General features: G+C 36.8%; 1 protein-coding gene across 1 annotated transcript; it reads right to left on the minus strand.

Annotated features, from left to right (window-relative positions):
- Positions 1–814: 814 nt before the first annotated feature.
- LOC120616941 (zinc finger protein 791-like) lies at positions 815–15361 on the minus strand. The gene is made up of 4 exons (XM_039880491.1): positions 15196–15361; positions 4790–4916; positions 4539–4599; positions 815–4146 (listed from the first exon to the last, which is right to left on the minus strand). Exons 1-4 carry the CDS (start codon positions 15196–15198, stop codon positions 2403–2405), a joined length of 1935 nt encoding a protein of 644 aa, XP_039736425.1. The 5' UTR covers positions 15199–15361; the 3' UTR covers positions 815–2402.
- Positions 15362–23295: the final 7934 nt, after the last annotated feature.

Genomic DNA, 23295 nt, shown 5'->3' on the forward strand with positions numbered 1-23295 from the left:
CTGAAGATGTCTCACCTAACATTCATGTAAGCAGAACAAATAGACTTGAGTTGGGAAACAAAGAGCTGAAAATAAGCTGTGGAGGCAATGGAAGGAAATGATGCTGATGCCCATGACTGAGTATGTCCCCAGGCAGATCCCACTTGGAACGTACCTTTATGTCTCAGAGCCACAGAATGTCCAAGAGATCTGTCCGAGCAGCCTGATTTAAACCCAAGGACAGACCTGGGAACTCTCCCACTTCACTTATAGTTACGTGCATGAGAGGATGGCAGTGCAACCCTAGAGGACGCTTTCTCAATTGAGACAGGGCTGCAAGAAATGCTTGGTGGGGACTGAATTTTTCCCTGCAGACCTTCAATCTTTCCCAAGAAGGATCCTACAGTGGTGAAAAGAAGTGCTAAAAACATAGAAATCAAGGTTCAAGGGAGCTTAATATTCTCTCAGGATATGAAAAGGAATGTCATTCATTTCTATTAAATATATATAATATTAAAAACCTATCAAAGTCCTGAGCAATCTTTTATGTGACACCCACAGCCATGTGTACTCTATGGTCACTCTTATTATTAGAATTCATTATTCTCCTCTCTTTGACTACAGGTGCAGTCCTGCAGGTCATTGGCAAGAGGGCATTAAAAAACTACTTTCAGGTTTTGGGATTAGGCATGAAGGACAATTAAGAGTCATGACAAAAAATGTTATTCTAAAAGAATAAAACATAAAATATGCCTGAGGAAAAATTACCTGAACTTGAAAGCACCTGATAAAATTAACCTATAAACTATAATGATTAATGAAGAGAATTACAAAGTTCATTTGAAAACCTGTAATTATAATGGGACATTTTAACATATTTTCTCGGGAAATGAAAAACACAATATTTGTTAGCACACAAGAGCTTAGACAACCATTAAAACTTTTATGAAACACCTACAGGAGTTTTCACTTGACAAGAAAATACATGAACTTTTAATCGCATACAATCAAACATGACTGAAAACGTACTGAGGGATTACAATCAGCTACAAGTAAAACACCCACAGTCTTCCTGACCATTGCTTTGCTTTTTTTTCTTTTTTTTGATGGCACCACTGTAGATGTCATTATGAACAAGGAAAATATACTCACTGGCACTGTTGACAGTGGAAATTGTTTCCTATACAAATTAGACCTTATACATATATAACTAAAGAAGAGGGGAATCAGACATAAGCATGAAAGTTTGAATCAGTTTTCTGGTAGACACAAGAGGGTTTACAGAAAACTCCTAACTCTAATGTATCTTCAATGTGAATTTTGTGAAGACATCAGTGGAAATGCATGCTTCTCCAAAAATGAATATCAGACAGTTAGTTCTTGGTGGTTTTGATAATGGATTGGAAGATGTTCTTGAAGCTCTTATTATCTGTTTGTTTGAATGTTGGCTCCATAATCTGACTAATGCCTTCTTCATTTTTGTCTTCCAAATCTCATGCAAGTGAGCCTACTAAGAAATTCTACCATTGACCTTAAAGGAGATGGTTTCCGGAAAATCAAGTTCCTACCATTACCCAATGGGAGGGAAAATCTCCAGCTTTAGATTTTGTTGCCCTATCACAGGTCCCTCTTCTTAATTCAACGTCTATTCACAAACATGAATCCAAAGGAAGGACAAAAAGCAAAGGCCCAAATATGAAAATAATTCACATATAACTATATTCTTTCCTAAACTAGCCACACATAAAATTTATTCCAACTATTTCTTAGTATAGAAAATAGAAAAAGTCTCTTATCCCCATCGCTCCCAAAAAAGAGCTTTGTCCAAGGGAAACGTAGAATAAATATCATGGACTAGGGATAAAAAGGACACCACTAGACCACTAGGAAAACCCAAATACCAAATTGTAATTTTTCAATGACCCTGTAAAAAATAAAATATCGTAAAAAGATATTCAACCTAACTGTATATAAAAAACATATTTCAATTCACCCATGTATCTAACAGGCTTCAAAATGGAGATAAAATATTATTAAATGTTTTAAGGAAAAAATACTACCTACTTATTTTATGTACTATTGTTGAAAGACAACTCTCAGAAATATCTCACATAAGTATTCATTTCTGAAATTAGTAGAATCCAGTCCAATGAAGAAGAGGTTCAACAAACACAATATATTTCAACATTAATAAAAACTTTCATGTTGAAAACTTTCTGGCATATTATACATAAATTAATTTCTATTAAACTTTCTCACGTTACTTACATTTTTCTTTTTTTTGGAGGGAATTTTCACTTGTAAGAATGTAGACCAATTCAAGTCTTTCTCATGCTGTTTATATCTAGAGATTTTATGCAGTGAGTCCTTTTATGCTTTTGAAAGAAACTGGGATAACCAAAGCCTTTCCCAAATTCTGCATATTAATATGGTTTTCCTCCAGTGTGCATTTTCACATTTTCAAAAGGTTGCGTGATAAATGTAGACTTTTCCATATTGCTTACATTCATGAGGTTCTCTTCAGTGTGAGTTCTTTCATGTTTCCGAAGATAACGGAGACAAGTAAATGCTTTACTACATTTTTTACACACATATGGTTTCTCTCCAGTATGATTTCTTTCATGTGTTTGAAAACTCTGATAACATCTGAAGGCTTTTCCACATTCCTTACATCCATAGGGTTTCTCTCCAGTATGAGTTTTTTCATGTGTTTGTAAGGAACTTTGATCTTTGTAGGCTTTACCACATTCCTTACATTCAAAGGGTTTTTCTCCAGTGTGATTTCTCTCATGTTTCTGAAGATCACTGGGATACCTAAATGCTTTATTACATTTTTTACATTTATAGGGTTTCTTTCCAGTGTGATTTATTTCGTGTTTTCGAAGATAATGGAGACAAGTAAATGCTTTACTACATTTTTTACATACATACGGTTTCTCTCCAGTGTGATTACTTTCGTGTGTTTGAAAACTTTGGTAACATCTGTAGGCTTTTCCACATTCCTTACATTCATAAGGTTTCTCTCCCGTATGAATTCTTTCATGTATTCGTAAGGAACTGAGATATCTATAAGCTTTACCACATTCCTTACATTCATATGATTTCTCTCCAGTATGTGTTCTTTTATGATATCGAAGAGAACTGGGATAACCAAATGTTTTGCTACATATTTTACATTCATAGGGTTTCTCTCCAGTGTGATTTCTTTCATGAATTTGGACACATTGATGAGAACTAAAGGCTTTACCACATTCCTTACATTCATAGGGTTTCTCTCCAAAATGAGTTCTTTGATGTGCTTGTAAAGAACTGTAATCTCTGTAGGCTTTACCACATTCCATACATTCAAAGGGTTTCTCTCCAGTGTGATTTCTCTCATGTTTCTGAAGATCACTGGGATACCTAAATGCTTTACTACATTGTTTACATTCATAGGGTTTTTTTCCAGTGTGATTTCTTTCATGTTTTCGAAGATAACGGAGACAACTAAATGTTTTACCACATTCCTTACATATATATGGTTTCACTCCAGTGTGATTTCTTTCATGTCTTCGAAAACTTTGATAACATATGAAGGTTTTTCCACATTCCTTACATTCATAGGGCTTCTCTCCAGTGAATTTACTTTCATGTCTTCGATAATTTTGATAGTATCTGAAGGCTTTTCCACATTCCTTACATTCATAGGGTTTCTCTCCAGTGTGAATTTTTTCATGACGTCGAAGAGAACTGAGACAACTGAATGCTTTACTACACTGCTTACATTCATAGGGTTTTTCTCCAGTGTGAGATCTTTCATGTATTTGAAGTGAAGTTGAAGAACTACAGGTTTTCCCACATTCCTTACATTTATAGGTTTTCTCTCCATTGTGATTTCTCTCAAGTTTTTCAAAACACTGGAGATAACTGAAGGATCTCTCGCATACATTATAATTATATAACTTGTCTTCATTATTTTGATCTTCACATGGCTTGGGTCCAGTGTGACGACTGATGTGCATATTATAGGATGAATGATTCATGAAGACTTTTCCACACACACTGTATTTCCGTGGTTTTACTTCAGGAAGAATTTTTTTCTTCAGATTGAGATTTGAAATAAGGCTGAAGTTTTCTCCACATTGACTACTCTTTTCACCTTCACAGTGTCTCTCTAATATTAAACTTCTGTAAAAATTGAGAAGCACATTACTAATTATTCCTTCATTAATGATTTTATAATTATTAGAGCATTTAAACTATATTTTCATGATTTGTAGCAAAACTGTAAGCTTTCCCCTGTCCGAATGATTTGAAACTGAATACATGTACTAAATGCTCTGCAAGAGGATTCAGTCTTACTATTACCAAAACAGTGATATTCATATATAGGGCTTATTAATGGTATTTTCCATTTGAACTACTTTTCAAACACTGAATATATTTGTCATATAAGAAAATAATTTGGTGAGATTTTCTGAGAATAAATTTGAAGCAAGAGTTGCTTTGGTTGCTTCTTTTTTAAATTTCACAGCATAACAGGTTTCTCACGTGAGATGGTGCTTTCTATTGTGACTCACCTTCGTTTTCTCCTCCAGTTTTTGTTCTGGCCTCCAATGTCATGATTGTCCCATTTCTTTCCTAAAATGGAGATGCAAAAAAAATGATTACAGAGAAAAATTCTTAGATTCCAGCTCTACGATGAGCTGTGACTAGCCTAGTTTATTTATCAATATTCTCCCTTTTCACATTCTTCATCTGAGAATAATATTAATGAGTTAAGAAAACTTGTTCTCTAACTAACAAAGTGAAGTTAACTTGTCATCCTTACCCACGGAGGCCAGGTTCCTGAAAGTTTCCTGCATCACATCTCTGTAGAGTTTCTTCTGTGAAGGATCCAGTAAGGCCCACTCCTCCAGAGTGAAGGTCACAGCCACATCCTCAAAAGCCACCGAGTCCTAAAATATCCCAAATATGTGTACAGTAGAATGCATAAGAATGACAACACTCCACATCTAGACTTCATTTATAAGAAGGTTAAGTATGATTCTTTTGTCTCTGAGTATTTCATGACTTAATCATACAATCACTCTGTCCAAATTTACGTTCTCATAAATTTAACAGAATCATAAACACATGGAAATTATTTATATATTCTTTTTGTAATCACATTATATCTCATTCGTCTCTAATGGCAGTATTCATAGAATGCTGGGAAATGACAGAAATGCTATTCAAGTAAAATAAGTTACATTATTTTAAGATTATCGATTCCTTGAGAGAAAAATTCTTTCACCTCCTTCCTTATTTCCCACCATTTACAGCACTCCACGAGGCAGATGTGAACATCTGCATAAGGTTTTAAAGAATTAAAACAGTGAAGAACTACAAGCTTTTTGTTCTATTCCTATCACTAAACCTAAGAGTCCAGGAGGCCTGCAGAAATCCAACTTTTAATAAAGCCCACCTGGCTATGTTGTCCCAAATTCCTCCAGAACATTAGAAGTAACTGTAGCAGCTGGCTGAATGAAAATAATTATTGTGGACAAGCACTGCTCTTATCTGATGTAAAACTTATCACAGACTACTCAGTTCTTACTTTCTCCCTCTGATCTGATGGTCTAGAAAGATATTTGGAAAGAGCTCAGACACAAGCAAGAAGGTTTGACGACTTAGAACATCAAATCCCTATGCCTCAGGGCTGCTTCCAGCTCAGACACAAGCAAGAAGGCCTGACGAATTAGAACATCAAATCCCTATGCCTCAGGGCTGCTTCCAGCCAATGTTTGGCAGACATTGGCACAATTCTGAGATAATAATATGCCAGAAGTGCTCTTTCCATCACAATCTAACAGTCTACCCTTGGCCCTGCTGACACTGAATCTCTGGTTAAGAACTTTGGACTGCAAGGAGTTCTCTGATGTCCACAATGGTTTGATAGCAAACTTCTTCGTGATTATACAATCCATAGAGGCTGCAGCAGTGATTTTTTCCAATAGAACATAACATCTCCATTCCCCAATCCGAGGAAGTGTTTCCTCACCAGTCACTCTACAGGCTGCCCTCCTTTCTTCTGTCATTTCTGAGCTCCTCTGGAGAGTAAAGAAGCTTGATAGCTCATGGGAATCCCTTAGCTGATGACATCACACATGGCCAATAGGGCATGAAAGGAAGGGGTTATTATACTTCCACAATTGAGTCTTTGCAGAGAGTATGGCAGGCCTCAAAAGAGGCATAAGATAGACTGAGAGGACAAGGAAAGGTGCACGGACTTGTTTTTTTATTGAGGTTGGGGGTGACCTAAGGTGAGTGTTCACACACAAGGGCAGGAGCTTGTACGGATTCAATCTCTTGCTTCCCCAAAGGAGGACACACTAAGGCTTCTTATCACCTCGTACAGATGTGGGGCACTGGAAGAATGAGGAGGGATGAGGCTCTAAAGCTGTCGGTCATCAGTCATTAAGAACTGGAGCAGGAGACTGCGGGTTTCTGGTCTGGCATTTAAATAATTTAGAAGCTGTCATTCCCAAACTCACAAGGGGAAAAAAAAAACTTGAAATGAAATTTTCTTAGCTCTATCAGAGCATTTAGGTCACAGGGCAACCCAGTGTCTCCAAAATTCAGAAAGAGATGATAAACACTACATTTGAAATATACTCAAACAGTCTTTTCCTAACCTGGCTTGTATTCAAGAAGATCTATTTCGGCAAAGTCTAATGCAAAGACAAAGAACAACAACAATCACACACACACACACACCAAAAAAACAAACAAAGACAGAATACAATATCCACGAACCTGAGGAGAACCTTCTTTAAACAGAAGGTTTACTACACATGATGGGAATACCTAAAGGAAAAGAAAGACAGAAAAGCACAGGGGAAACCAGTATAGTAATAATCACTGAGATTTTCCTAAAATGAATGATAAGGTGACAAGATTCAGGATAGCCAGAGAACATTAAATATGGTAAAACAACAGAAATGCACACCCAAGTATCTTATATTCACACTAGACAAAAGTCAAAGACAAAGAGAATATAATGAAAGAAGCCAGGGGGTAAACACCTTAGTAAGAGAGACGCAAAGATTTCTTTTCAGCAATAAGGCAAGCAAGAAGAGAATGGAGTGAAATATTTAAAGTTTTGAAAGAAGAAAACCATCACCTAAAATTGTGCATCAGACAAACTTACCATTCAAAAATAGAGAAATAAAAACTTACTGAGATAAAAATTGAGGGAATTTTTCAATAGTACAACCATTTTGAATAAAATGTTCAAAAACTCATCAGAAAGAATGTAAATGATAAACATGGAGGATCAGAAAAAATAAAGGTAAAATATCTTTTTATTTATTATCATTCAATACATGACATTTGGTTTATGATATTAGCAATTATGTATTTAGTAATTTCAAGCTATGGGTAATTGAAATAAATAAAAGCAATGTGACAAGGGACAGTGAGAGTTTAAGAAAATATGTATAACTGACACAAGAGAGAAGAAAAAGAAATCAGGTCAAATTCCCTATTAAAGCCAGAGAAGGCAGAAAAAAAGGTTGACGACAAAAAGAAACAAAGAACAGAACAACAAATAGAAAACAGGACAAGTTGTGGTAGTTAATTAACCCAATTGTATCAATCGCTACTTTAATCATTATGGTATAACTACAACTGAAAGACTAATACAGTACTATAATATCAAATTTAAAAAATCAAAATTATATGTTGTTCATAAGAAACCTACTTTAAATATGAAGACACAGATAGATAAAAGGTAAAGGCTTGAGAAAATGTACCATGACAACAGTAATCAAAGAAAAGGTGGCATGGGGATATGAATTTCAGACAATGCAGATTTTGAACCCCCCCAAAATAAAAACCTTCAAAGATAAAGGAACATTACTTAATGACAAAAGAGTCCATCTCCAAGAGGGCACAGCAATCCTTTATATGTATGTACATAACACAGGGGCAAAATATATGAGGCAAGAGCAGAGAGAATGCAAGAAGAAATAAAGGAATCCAGTATTATATCTGTAGATTTCAATACCCTCTTATCACAAATTATAAATTCCAGTGGCAGAAAGTCATGAACAGCAGAGTGAAACTGAATACTACTATGTAACAACAAAATTTGATTTAAGAATTATAATCTATGATTAAAATCTATGATTTAAAATTTTAAATCACTGTAATAACTTCATGCAAAAACAGCAGAATATATATTCTTCTGAAATTCACATGGAACCTTCACCAAGACAGAACACATGCTGGGATATTAAACATAGCATAACAAATTAAAAAAACAAACAAACAGATTTCATACAAAATATGCTCATACCACAGACATTAATCTAGAAACAACTAATAGAAAGATAGGTGGAAAACCACCAAATGTGTGCAGATTCAATAACACAGTTCTAAATAATACATGGGATCAAAGAGGTCATCACAAGAGAAATTTAAAATTATTTAAACTAAACGAAATGAAAAAAACAGCTTATCAAAGGTTAAGGAGGGGCAGCTTACTCCCAGAAAGAAGTGCTGGCAGAATCCACTGTTTCTTTGGCAAGCTCCACCCCTCCACCTAAGCTGCAGACACAGATGGCTGCCATATCTGAATCTCCATCAACCTAACACCTTTCCTTCTACCCTGGTGATTCCCTAAGACCCCACCCCTCCCAACCGGCAGGCCCACCCAAGCTGCTTCCAGTGGCTTTTCCACACAAAATGCTTCTCTTGGCCTATGCTGTGGACTCTTTTAAAATCTCTCAAAGGTTCACAAAATCCAAACAAGAAGCATATGACCTCAGCCTGCCCCATAGCTCTTGCTGAGCAGCCCAAGCCTGGCACTAGCAACAGCCAACCTCAGTTCACGGTTTGGCCTCTCGAGGTACTTCCAAGTCTCTGTGCACAGCCAGTCATTTCTTGAATTCTGTGTTAATATAACTTTAGTACTGGACAATTTATTATACATAGTCCTGCAGTTCTTTAAGTAACAAACTCACATCAAAACAAAACAAGAAAAAAGCTGTTTTTTGACAAGATTAATAAAATTGATAAACACCTAGTCAACATAACTAAGAAAAGGGAGACAGAAATTACAACATAAAGCCATCATGGGTAACTCCAGGAGATGTGGGAGGTGGTCAGTGAAACCTTATAGTGAAGGAGTCTCCGAGGACACTATCAGGTGTGGCTGCTGTATGGCGACTAAACAGTCTAGAGCCTTCGATGGTAGGGGCGCCCACTCTAGGTGGGGCAGGTTCTAAGTAATGGCATAAATGGGCTCAAATAAAGTTAGTAAACAAGGAATATGTTGCCTCTCAACACAAAAGAATCCAGACAATGTCATGGGTCCTGAGAGCGACAACAGCTATTTCTTCATGGTGTCACAAATTGAGTGGCTTCTGTTTATTAATTTTAAAAACTGTAACCAAGGCATTAGGGCCTCAAAATATGTCTGGACAATGGCCCATCCTCTTTTGTGGGCTCCTTTTCCTAAAATATGTATGTCCTCAATGTCAAATGAATGTCCACAAAAGAGAATGTCATTAATGTCATGTCTCTTTTGAAGCAAGGTAACCACAACTCAGATCTTACCTGCAGAGACTATGTGCAGTGGCACTGCTGCTGAGGTTCCCTGAGGGGAACCAGGTAAGAGTGTGTCATGTCCCTTCAGAGATGAAAGCCAAGTGCAGCTGGGAGGCTACTGACACAGGCACTGAACAGACCAGACTTGGCCAAATCTGTGATAGCAGAATGTGTACCAGTCGCTCAGTGGATGGAGGCAGTAATTCCCATAATGTTGGGGCTTGGGACTAGGGTCTGATCTGGTGCCACCACAGCCTGAAGGATGCAGTCATCCACTGTGAGGTGTCATTCATTCTTCCAGGTTTAAGAACAGGCCAAATTCCGCTATTCAAAAGAGATGCACTGGGAATAATCACTTTTCCCTAAACGGTTTCTTATAACCATTTTCAATCCTCGAGGGTCCTGTTTACTTTACACTGGGCCGTACTAATTTCAGTCAGAGGTAGGGCCCATGGAGTCCATTTTCTGAAGCCAGTTAGGTGAAGACTTAATTTAAATTCACGAACTGTTGGTTCAGAGCTGTCCTGCTCACGATGGGACATTTTAGGACAATCGGTGCTAGAAGTGTGAGAAAAGGCAAAGCTTTCTGATGCTTCAGGCCAAGTACACACCACTTTGTCCTCTATATTCTATTAAGTAATTCCCCTGAGGTCATGGGGGGGCCTTGCTTAAATTTACTGAGCCCAAGTATAACTGTAATTTAACACAGCACTGAGTAATTGGGTGATGGTTTGGCAATCACTGAGTTACAGGAGACGACAACATTAATTCAAAAACGTATGTTTTAGAGGCTCAAAAGTCAAGAGTCTCCTTTTGTCTTTTGTTGTTATGTAAATACTTTTACTATATTTCAGATTTGTAACTGGGTCAAATTGTGGGGCTTTTCTCAATACCCTTTTTCCTCGTTTTCCTCTCTTCTCGTGTCCTTTCCTATTTTGTATTTTAGGTCACTGGGTAAACTTTAAGTAAATGGGTGTCCTCTCTACCCTGGTATCTACCTTTTTTTTTCCCCCCAGAGGGCCTCAAATCAGTACAATCAGGGTTGGAGGCCTCCCACATTGAAAGGGTCACTATGCAGGATTTAAGGACCCAGGGCTTAAATCCTGTTTGAACTAGTCTCTTTGCTGTGCCACAGTGAGGCTGTGTGTTGTCCCCAGCTGCAGGGCCAAAATCTGCACTGCGGCAAGGCAGGGGCAGCAACAACAGAGGCACATAAGGAACATAGTGAGGAGCCCTCTCTATCAGGAGAGAGGACCCAGCCCACCAGCTATGGGCTGCCTAATCTGTCTCTTCTCTGTCTGAAATACCTGCGCTCTAAGGAGTGACCGACCATCTGATGGGCTCACCTCACTCACAGGGTATAAACATCCTTGAATCCCCTAAGAACCTCCTGCTATTGAGGTGACCCCAGCCTCAGTCACACTTTCATGCTAAAGACACAGATAGGCCCAAGACATCGACCTTAAGTTATATTTTAAAACCCGGATGGGGAGTATGGCATAGGGAATGCAGTAGGCATTAATGTAATGGCTGTGTGTAGAGCCACAGGGGTGACAGAGCAATCAGGGGGGTCATTTCATAAAGTATATAAATGTCTAAACAATGTACTGTATATTTGAAATGAATAAAAAATCAAATAAAGTGCTAAAAAATGATGGTCAAGTGAAGGTCAAAGTTGCATTTTAAAGAATCTACAAATTCCAATGTGAAAGCATGCTTTAAAATTTTAAAAACAATTTTTTTGGTGATTGCTTAAACACTGAATCTGGAAATGAGTAACTTCTTGAAGCCATATATTTTGAAAAGGAGAGACAGAAACTGGGCTGCAGAGGCAGAGGATGGAATACACGACAGGCTGAGATATGTGGCCCAGAAGCATCTAGTCTTAAAACTTGTCCGCGTGAGATGACATTGCAGAAACCAGGAAGCAACTCCAACTCTGAAGAAAACATTACTAAATAGCTTTTGTACAGATTTTCTCAAACACCCACAATCATCGCACTATTGCAATACAGTGATATATTGTACTTATTTCCAATTGGTCACTCTTGAAAGGGATTCAAAAATTAGATTTCTACCTTAAAAACTACTCGTCTTTCCCAAGAGCCTGATTCAGTAGCTATGGTTTGGGAAGGAGAATTGTTTTTGTAAGTGCCCCAGGTAATTTCCTGAGATGTTTGGAAAACACTAATACAAGTGACTGAAATAAACAGAAGTTTTGCCCACACAAAGATGTTTAACCTAAATTAAATAGAGCCACTTAAAGTACTGAGCTACTTTTACATTTAAACTGTCTCCATATGCTCTAATGAAAGAAAAATTTAGTTTTGCTTGTTAAAAAGAAAAAAAGTTATGTTAGGAATATTGGAGGGACTGAAAAATAAAGATAATCTTTAAGTGGACGTGAAGTAATAGCATAGGTCGACTACATTCAAAAGATGTCTGAAAAAGTCAATATTCCATCCTTATTTTAAAGATGCTAATTTATTATTTATTTAACATTTTCATTTCATCAACTGCTAAACTTATGGAAGTTGTTTTAAAGAAACGGGGCTTGACATTAACTATGTCATCGATTTTCTTAAAATGTTTTGCTTTTATTAAATTGATATGCAGTCATTTAAAAAATCCAAACCATATGGAAAAGTACAAAAAGAAGTAAAAACTATTCAAGATCTTACGATCTTAACATTGTAGATGTAACATGTAAGCACCCTTCTAGACATCTCTAAAAACGAATACATGTATAGAGTTTTACATAAATGAATTCATACTGTTTCAGAACCTGTTTTTTAAAAATCCAGCATAAAATTATATTTTTCAGCGTCTCCAAAAGAAAGTTGTCTCTACATCAAAAGTTTCAATAGCTCTGTGGGATTTCATTCTATGTATGTACCAAAATTTACTCTGCACCTCAGTTTCCTAAGCTGTAAAATAGTATAAAAATAATACTGTAGTCCACGTGCAGCACATACAACAGTGCCTGGTATATAATGACCGTTCAGTAAATGTTGGCTACTACTATTATTATACATTTTGTTTTCCAATTTTTAATTATTAAAAGCAATATCGTGATTTTTAAAAAGCCCAGGTGCTAAGAGAAATGAGAATAAAAAGGCTGCAATATTCAGTGGTTAAAGAAATCCAATGAAAAACACAGACATTGGAATCTAAACAGACAAGCAACCTGCTTCTCTACAGTTCAGAAGGAGACCCACATTCAGAAAGGTGAACATGTTCCCACAATTGGGGTCTAGGCACTCCTGCTCGAAACAGAACCCTGGGGTGGATCAGTCCCTAGGGAAGCAGGGGAGGGACACCTGAGCAGCCCCAGCAATGAATTCTGGGAGTCCCACACCCCTCTCCCCTCCTGTAAGCATGGAAGAGCTCCCTCCCCCAGGCTTCCATTCTCACAGTGAGTAAATTCAGCCTGATTCAGCTTAAATTCTGACCCCAGTGAACTCCCCAATTCATAAACCCTTTGTCCACGAGACAGAACCCCTGATCTTCACAGACTTTCTCACTGCACGCAAATTACACTCTGAGCACAACTACACTGTGAATGCAAAACTCCAACCTATGCCTAGAAACAGGCCCAGGGGAACCACAACTAATACCCCAGAAGATCCTCACTCCCTCACCCCATACACTTGTGCACTCCCAGCTCTCCAAGGCTGCAGCTTCTCTCAGTGTAAAGGCTCTTCCATGGTGGGTGTGAGCAAGTAGGTCACCTGCAGGGGGAGGCTCCCCAGGGAGAACCACTGGGCCTTCAAGTGCTTCTCTTTGCAGGTCAAGGGGGCCTTCGCTTGGGTCACTGACCACAGGCCTCTGATTGTACTGGAGCTGCTTTGGACCACTGCTGATTTTAAATGATAAATGCCCAGTGTTTGAGCAAATTCACATAAACCTAGTGTCATGTGGAAAGGAAGGAATAAAATTGTAAGGATCTTCTACTAGTTCAGTTAGAAAATTCTTAAAATCTGTTCTTTTCAGAAAACTGTCAGTTAATTATATTTCCAGGGAAAGTAATTGGTTTGTAAATAATTATTCATACTTGAGTTCTTCTGCTTTGCAGGTCTAAACTTGGAATTTTACTTGAAAACACTCAAAGAAAAAAATAATTACTAGACATACTCAAGGGAAAAAAAGAGTAAAAGACTTCAACAGAAATGGAATGTAATACTGGAATATTTTTTTTTCTGAAATCCACCTCTTTTGTGTCTGTTTGGAACTATTTTATACTGTCTTTCAAGCTCTAAAATTAAATATATTTTAGCCCTATTGAAAAACTGAGAGTTGAGTCAATAATGTTTTCAAGTGACAAACCCAGGGAGGGGCAGTGCTGACAGGAGAACGCCCAGGAAAGTTTCCCAAGAGAAGCCTCCACGAAAGGACTTCCCACAGGATGTCTGTGCCCAGGGGAGGTCTTGGCGGAGAGGAACAGGGATTTGAAACTACTTAATTTTAAGTATTTTAAGTTTTCCAGATGGTTATTCCTGGCTCTCCTCTCCTGTAAAATATCCACAGAGAAAAAATAAATCTTTTAAAAGAGTCATCCATGGCTTTGTGGGAAAATGATAAATAACTGATAATGATGCCATGACTTGAAGCTGGCGTTTCGCAATGCGAGGAGGGATCTGGATATTTAGGGACTGACTGCCAGTCCCAGAAAGAGTCAGGCTGGGAGGACAAGGGCATGGGTCTGAAATCCTGCTCCCCAAACATTTGGAAAACTCAGGATACAATGAACAGGTCTCCCTGGGGACACAGTAAGGACTGGTGTGGAGGTAAAGAATGTCCAATCCTGCAGAAAAAAATTTTTATGTGTTTATTAGAGTTTATTTGGTTCAAACAAAGGATATGCCTGGAAGCAATATCTCAGCAGACCAAGAAAAATGTTTCTCAGAATGACAGTTTGCAGGGGTTTTTTATGCATTTGGAAATGAGGAGGGAAAGCAAGAAAGATTATACGACCGTGGGAGAAAGCAAAGTGAGGATTGGATTACAGGGTAGTTAACAAGATTACGTGCTCTCTTGAGGGTGGTTATGTTTCCAAGACGTCTGAATAAGAGGCATTTCAAAGGTTGTGTTGACCTAAATGCACAAGAACAATGGACAGGGCTTGCTTAAGGCAAAGATAAATCTTTAACTAAAGCAGTTATGTGCCTGGGGCTTGACTACCCACCATGACTTGCCCAGTCAGGAATTTATGATCAGATCACTCCCGGAGGTTACTTTCGGTGAGATTTATTACAGCACCTCTTTTTCGTCCACACTGGGACCTCACAAAGGACAGCTACTCCCATTCACGAAGCCCAAGAGACCCACTCATCATCATCCCCATGACTCTCTCAGTGGTCACACCACCATCTAGAAAGCCGGGCTGCAGGGGCAGAGCTGTCCAGAGAGGCTCCTGGGCTAAGTTGCAGCTCTCAGTGGCAGGACAGACTGCCTCGGGTCCCAGATGACTGCCAGTCAAGCCCCGACTCTGTGTGTCAGAAGAGACCGAGCTCCAAGCGGCGCCCCCTGGGGGACTCGGGTCCACAGACTTCAGAGGTGACCGCAAGGAGGCCAGTCCGCCACAGCCGGTTTCAACCGGTTCAAGCCAGCCCCATCTCCCGTCTCACCGGGCCCCACACTCACCATTTTTAGGTTTCCTGGGTCTCCCTGAGTCCTTCCTACTCTTAGGACCAGTGCAGATCACAGCACGACAGACAGTGCGACCAACGCACCACGGACCCTGAAGGGCAGGCGACACCGACGCTTAAGAGCCCCTGAAAACATTGCGTAGCTTTGCCCCACCCATTTGCCCCAGCGGCGCTCCTGATTGGACAGGTCCCAAGGCTGAGTGACAGCCAACAGGAGAACTCTGGCTCCGCTGAAACGGCTTCTCCAGGTGGGCGGGAACTCGACCCAGCCTGGGACATTTCCATAAACAGATTTTTTTTTTTTTCCTAATCCTGGGGCTGCTTGTGTAGTGTTTTTATTAAATGTGAAAAAAACTTTTTATTACACTTAAGTTATAAGAAAATAAAATTTCTAAGTAAATCAAACCTTAGACACGGTCCCTTTAAAGAGTTTCTTTCATCATGTCAGGTTGTTACACGACTGAAATTAACCAACTTGAATCTTTTAAAAATCAGACTACAAATAAATAAAACGAACAAAAATGAACAGGCGGAGAGAAAAAAGATCGCCTAGGGATACAGTGTTAAACCACTTTCACAGTTCAGCTTGAGTGGCTCTTGGAGAATGAGTCAAACCATTTGACTTTTTCATTCATTGTTTGCACGTGACATCTTTACTACAAAAACTGAATTGTTTCTGCTTTATCAGTTACTCAGAGTACTAAACTTGTAACAATTGTTTCCTCAAATACTGTAAAACACTAAAATCGACAATAACTTTATTTTAATTTTGTGCTTTATATATATTAAAAATATTTTGTCGGTTTTATTATGTACTGTGCTGGCTGGAAAATTCCTGCTTGGCTATCGCCCATGGGAACATAGGCTATCACCCATGGGAACATAACATTCTAACAATAAGCTTTCTGCTTCTATAGCCCCGCTTGCACACCTGACTTGTGGGTTGACAGGTAGTGAATAGGAGAAAAATAGACCTTTGTGTTTAAGACAGAATGAGAAATAGGATTTAGGGCTTAAAAACCCTGTACCTCTACATTTCGGGGCTGCTTAATTTGGGGTCTGCGTACCCCTGACAGACCCAGCTGGCTGAATAAAGAGCATGTTACCTATAACTCACTGATTTCTGGTGGTCCGTGTGTCTTTTGGGGGCTGGCGGCTACAACAGTACGTTCATCCATTCACTCCAAAAAAAAAAAGTATCTCCACAGAACAGGAAGCAATAGCTCCAGCCCAAGAATGTATTTCAATTTTTGTCCAGATAAAAGAAAAGTTTTGCACACACTCTCAATTCTTTACTTGCAGGCAAACTTCACTTGTTATCTGAAATTCTCCCATTCTCAGCCTCAGAGGCACAGATGGTTCAAGTTTCAGTTCTGACTGTGATGTTCCCCCCAGCTCTTTGTGGGCACACGTGTGCCCAGAGAATTCTTGATTCAGTTTCCAGATGGAGCAAGAAGTACAGAGGATGAGGGTGACTCAGCCAAGGTGACACTGAGGCAGGAGAATCTTAGGTCCTCTAGAAGTCATGGGCTTGGCAGGAAAGCTGTTTAGTCCACTCATGGAGCTGAGACCCTTGTTCAGAAACGCGGACACTTAAATGTGACCCCACCATCTGTAATAGTCTGGCTACATTTTAGTTTTTGATCTTTGAAAGCATTGAGCCTTCCACCCATCCCTGCCCCACCTCCACTCATTTGGTCTTTAAGAGATAGAAGCCCAGAGCACTTGGCTCTGGTGGGAAGGTGGAACCAGCAGCCCCAGACTGGCCTGAGGGACTCCTTTCAGTCTAACCACAGGGGATAAGATGTGTTCATTACATTCTCACGTGTACATTTTACACTGGAAGGAAATTTAATTGAGATAATCTTTTGTATCAATCCATAGAGAATTTTAAAATGTAAACCACTATAATATCCCTCAGAAAACTGATTCCTATTTTTAGTAACATTAAAAAAATTAGATCGTTGTGTAAATACAGGAGGCACCTGGAAACTTTTCTCCCACTAGTTTTATTGAGGCATAAATGATTAATAAAATTGTATTTAAAGATTACATAATGATTTGATATACATTTTGATATATATAGTATACTTGAAATTTGCTAAAACAGTGAAAAACCCCTCTCCCCTTTAGCTATAATTCCCTAATTTCCCATCTTCCTCTCCAATCCCCAGCCCTAGGCAACCCTGAGTTTACTTTCTGTCTACAGATTTCTCTATCCAGGGCTTTCATAGGAAAGAAATTCTATTATTTGTGGTCTTTGTGATCGACTTCATTGATGTAGCATAATTTTTTCAAAGACATCATGTTGTAACATGTATCAATACATCATTTATTTTTATGGTTGAAAAATATTCCATTGGATGGATAAAACAGATATTATTTATCCATTCATCCATTAATGTACATTTGGTTTGTTTCCACTCTTTGGCTACTGTGAATAATGTTGCTATCAACTTGATGTACAAGTTTTTGTTTTAACATGTGTTTTCACTTATCTTAGCATAATATACCTGTGAGAGGAATCGAGGAATTATATGATAATTCTACCTTTAATTTTTGAGAAACTTCCAGATGGTTTTCCATAGTGGCTGTACCATTTTATGTCGCAACACTCACATGTGAGGGTTCAGATATCTCCGCATGTCTTTGACAACGTTTGTTATCTCACTTTTTGATTGTAGCCATCCTAGGCGATGTGAAATGATATCTCACTAGAGTTTTGATCGATGACTTCATTTCACTTTTGCATTCACTTTTGCATTTCAAGTATGACTAATGCATGTGTACTCTTGACCATTTGTCTATTCTCTTTGGAAAAACATGTATTTAATCTTTTGACATTTTAAAATTGAGTGGTTCAACTTTCTATAATTAAGTAGATACTTTTGATACAAATTTCTTAGCAGATATATATGCAAAATTTTTATATTCTGTGGTTTGTGTTTTCACTCTCTTGCCTTAAAATTTTACTTGCAAATGTGGTAATATGAAATTTACATTTTCAGCATTTTTTAAGAGTGTCATTCAGTAAGGAGAAGGATGTTGACATTGTGAAACCAGTCTCCAGGATGACTTTAATCTCGCAAAACTGTTAACTCTATTCCATTAGACACAACTCTTCATTCTTCATTCTTCACGCCAGCTCTTGGCACCAACTATTCTACTTTTTGTCTCTATGAATTTGACTGCTCTAGGTTCCTCAAACAAAAAAAAAATCATACAGCATTTGGTGTTTTTTGGCAGGCTATTTTCACTTAGCATAATATCCTTAAAGTTCATTTATGTTGTAGCATGTGTCAGAATTTGCTTTGTTTTTAAAGCTAAATAATAGTCTATTGTATGCATGTGCCAAATATTTTTGATCCATTTACCTGTTGTTGAACACTTGGGTTACTTCCACTTTTTGACTATTGTGAATAATGCTAACATGAACACAAGCAGATATATATGTGCTTGAGTCCTGATCAGATAGTAATTCAGTTCTTAATTTTTAGATGAACTGTAATGCTGTTTTTCATACTGGCAACACTATTTTATATTCCCAGCAATGATGCACAGGTTTTCACTTTCCTGGATGGTGTCCTTTGAAGCACAAAAGTCATTTATATCTTGAAATCTAAATTACCAGTATTTGTTCCATTATTAATCTTTGTGTCATGTCTAACAATATTTTGCCAAATCCAAGGTCAGGATGATTTTTTCCTATGTTTATCTAAGTTGTAGTTTTGTCTTATGTTTAGGTCTTTGATCCTTTTTGATGAATCATAGTATGTGGTGGGATGTATATAGTACAACCTGTTCCTTTTTTTAAATTTAATTTTACTATTAGTTTCAAGTATACAGTACATTAGTTAGACATGTATATAGTTATAAAATGATCCCCCTAATTGCTCTTTCTCTCCTCTCAGCTTGTTTCTTTTGCATGTGATTTTCCATTTGGGCAAGCACCAATTTACTAAAAAAAAAAAAAAAGTATGGAAAAAATTATTTTACAATTTGTGGTATCTTTGTCAAATATCAGTTGACCATAGATGTAAAGTTTTCTTTTTCAAATCTCAAACTATTCTACAGATCTCTATGTTTATCCTTGTGTTAGTACCACACTATCATGATTCCCTTTGGTTTGTACAAAGGTTTAAAATCAAGAAATGTCAGTCCTAGCTTTTTTTTTTTGAAGAATGGTTTGGTAATTCTGGTTCATTTGCAATTCCACATAACTTTATAAAACAGCTTGCTAATTTCTATAAATTACAGCTGGGATCATAATAGGCATTACGCTGAATCTTTAGATCATTTTACGGAGTCATGCCATTTCAACAATGTTGTCTTCTGATCCATGAAATTGAGATGTTTTTCCATTTATTTATACATTTATTAAACTCTTTTGACCATGTTTGGTAGTTTTCAGAGTATATGTTTTGTACCTATCTTGCTAAATTTATTTCAGCATTTTATTCCTTTTGATTCTATTGTAAATATATTTTTTTTCTTAATCTCATTATCAGGATGTTCATTGTAAGTGTATAGATATACGATTGATTTTATATTTTGACCTTGAATCTTACAACCATACTGAACTCAATTATTAGTTTCAATAGTTATTTTAGTGGATTTTTTAGAGATTTCTATATATAAGATAAGTCATCTGAAAGTAGGGATAGTTCTACATCTTCCTAACTAATCTGCACACATTTTATTCCTTTTCTTGCATAATGATTCTGCCTAAAATCTCTAGTAAACTGGTGAACAGAAGTGGCAGGAGTAGGCATCCTTAGCTCCTTGTCTTCAGAGAAAAGCATGCAGTCTTTCATAATTAAATATAATATTAGCTGTGAGTTTTCCACGGATGCTCACAATAAGTGAGGTCTGGAAATTTCCTCCTGTTCTGGGTGTGCTGAGTGTCCTAATCATTAAAGAAAATAATGTCAATTATTTTCTTTGAGTCTATTGAAATGATCTTGCCATTTTTGCTTTTTACTCTACTCATCTCATTTATTACATTAATGGATTTTGAGATGTTAACCCAACCTTTCAACCATGGAATAAATCCCACTTGGTCACAGTGTATAAATCTTTGTATATTTTGCTGGATCATGTTTGCTAATGTTTCTTGAGGGTTTTTATATTCATATTCACAAAAGAAACAGGTATGCTAGTGACCTGAGAAAATGTGTGTGAAGGGTTGTCTCTAGTCTTTTTTTTAAGAGCTTGTGGAGATTCCATATGAATCTTTTTCAAAAGTTTTAGAGAATTCTTTTTTGAAAACATCTGGACCTAGACTTAATTTGTGGGTATTTGTTTGTTTGTTTGTTTACTGATTCAGCCACTTCATCAGTTAAATTTCTATTCAGGTTTTCCATTTATTCTTGAGTTGTTTCAGTAGTTTGTATGTTTCTAGATCTTTTTCCATTTCATCTCAGTTATCTAATTTTTGGCTACAATCATTCATTGGATTCCTTTATAATCCTTCTTATTTCTGTAATGTCAGTAGTAATATCCTGCTTTCATACTGATTTTTTAAATTTGAATCTTGCCCCTTTTTCTCTAGATCAATTAAACTAAAAATATCTCCATTTTGTTACTCTTTCTATAGAACCCACTTTTGGTTTCATTCATTTTTAAAATTTTTTTTTATTTCATTCATTTATGCACTAATTTTTTTTATGGTAACATTGGTTAATGAAATCCAGTAAGTTTTAGCTGTACATTTTAACAGTAAGGCATATCATTTCTGCACTAATTTTTATTATTTCATTTCTCTTTCTTTGAGTTTGGTACCACATCTTTTCAAGTCTATTAAGGTAAAAGTTTAGATTATTAATTTGATTTTTTTGTTAATATTAGCAAAAATGGCTATAAATTTAAAAAGATTTTTATTAAAATATAGCTAACATACAACATATTAGTGTCAAGTGTACACCGTAGTTATTCAACATTTATATACCTAAAGAACTGGTCTACACGATAAGTCCAACAACCATCTGATACCATACAATTCTATCACAATATTCTTGATTATATTCCCTATGCTGTACATTACACCCCATGACTTGTTATATTCCTGGAAATTTGAAACTCCTCTTCCCTTTCACCTTTTTCACCCCTTTAAATTTTTTTCAATTTCAGTTGACATTCAATATTATTTTATCTTTGTTTAAGGTGTTCAGCATATTGGTTAGAAATTTATATATTTTACAAAGTGATACCTCTAACTAGTCTAGTACTCAGCTGGTAATGTACATAGTTATTACAATATTATTGACTATATTCCCTATATCTTACTTTCCATTCCTATGACTATTTCATAATTACCAATTAGTATCTCTTAATCTTTTCATTTTTTTCACCCTGCCTCCTGACTCCCCTCCCATCTGGCAACCATCAGCTGTTCTCTGCATTTATGAGTCTGTTTCTGTTTTGTCTGTTCATTTATTTTGTTCTTTAGATTCCACATATAAGAGATCATACAGTATTTGTCCTTCTCTGTCTGACTTATTTTACTTAGCATAGGTCCATCTGTGTCTTTGCAAATGATAAGGTTTTATTTTTTTATGGCTGAATAATATTCCATTACATATATACCGCAACTTCTTTATTCAGTTGTCTATTGGTGGGCACTAAGGTTGCTTCGATATCTTGGATACTATGAATAGCACTGCAGAAAACACAGGGTTGTATATATCTTTTCAAATTAGGATAAATACCCAGAAGCGAAATTGCTGAGTTATAAGGTAGTTCTATTTTTAATATTTTAAGGACCCTCCAGACTGTTTTTTACAATCTCACAAACGGTGCACTTTTTTTTTTTTTTTTTGATGATGATAGCAATTGTGACAGATGTGAGGTGATATCACATTATGGTTTTAATTTGCATTTTACTAGTGATTAATGACAAATATCTTTTTATATCCTTATCGGCCATCTGTATGTCCTCTTTGGAGAAATGCCTATTCAAGTCCTCTGCTCATTTTTTAAATTGAATCGTTTGGGTTTTTTTGGTGTTGAGTTCTGTAAGTTCTTTATAAATTTTAGATGTTAATCCCTTAGCACACGTATCATTGACAAATATCTTCTCCCATTCAGTTGGTTGCCTCTTTGTTTCATTGATTAATTCTTTTGCTGTACAGAAGCTTTTTAGTTTGACATAGTCCATTAATTTATTTTTGCTTTTACCGCCCTTGAGTTTGAGGACAAATTCATAAAATCCTCTACATCATAGGTCCATGAGTTTAGTACTTATGCTTTCTTCTACGCAATTTATTGTTTCAGGTCTTATATTCAGGTCCTTAATCCATTCTGAGTTAATTTTGGTGTCTGGTGATAGACTGCAGTCTAGTTTCATTCTTTTGTACATGCCCTTCCAGTTTCCAGCACTATTTAGTTAAGAAGCTTTCCTTTCTCTATTGTATATCTTTGGTTACTTTGTTGAAAATTATTTGCCTATATATGTGGGGGTTTACTTCTGGACTCTCAATTCTGTTCCACTAGTCTGTGTGTCTGTTTTTCTGCCAATACCATGCTGTTTTGATTATTGTCACTTTGTAATATAACTTGAAGTCAGGCAGTGTGATACCTCCAGCCTTGTTCTTTTTTCTCAAGATTACTTTGGCTATAGGGGGTCTTTTGTAATTCCATGCAAATCTGATGATTTTTTATTCAATTTTTTTTTAAAAATTCCATTGGGATTTTGATGGAGTTCGCTTTAATCTGTATATTGCTTTGGTAATTTGGCCATTTAAACTGATTCTTTCAATTTATAAACACAAAATATCTTTTTATTTCTTTGTATCTTTTTCCATTATTTTAATAATATCTTGTGGTGTTTAGTGTATAGGTCCTTCACATCCTTTGTTAAGTTTATTCCTAGTATTTCATTCTGTTTGTTGCGGTTGCAAAGAGAATTTTTTTCATTTCTTTTTCTGAAATTTCATTGTTAGTATATAGAAACTTAATGAATTTTTGTACATTGGTTTTTTTATCTTGCAAATTTACTGTATTTGTTTATCATTTCTAATAATTTTTTTTGGTGGAGTCTTTAGGGTTTTCTATATAAAGAATCATGTTGTCTGCAAAAAAAGACAATTTGACTTCT

The sequence above is a fragment of the Pteropus medius genome, unplaced genomic scaffold (genome assembly GCF_902729225.1).
Source record: "Pteropus medius unplaced genomic scaffold, Ma_sr-lr_union100, whole genome shotgun sequence".
Classification (NCBI taxonomy): domain Eukaryota; kingdom Metazoa; phylum Chordata; class Mammalia; order Chiroptera; family Pteropodidae; genus Pteropus; species Pteropus medius.

Coding starts and splice junctions, on each gene's coding strand:
- LOC120616941 (XM_039880491.1), bottom strand. Junction 4,600..4,789: donor CAGGAACCTGGCCTCCGTGG/GTAAGGATGACA, acceptor TCTCCATTTTAG/GAAAGAAATGGGACAATCAT. Junction 4,147..4,538: donor AACTGGAGGAGAAAACGAAG/GTGAGTCACAAT, acceptor CAATTTTTACAG/AAGTTTAATATTAGAGAGAC.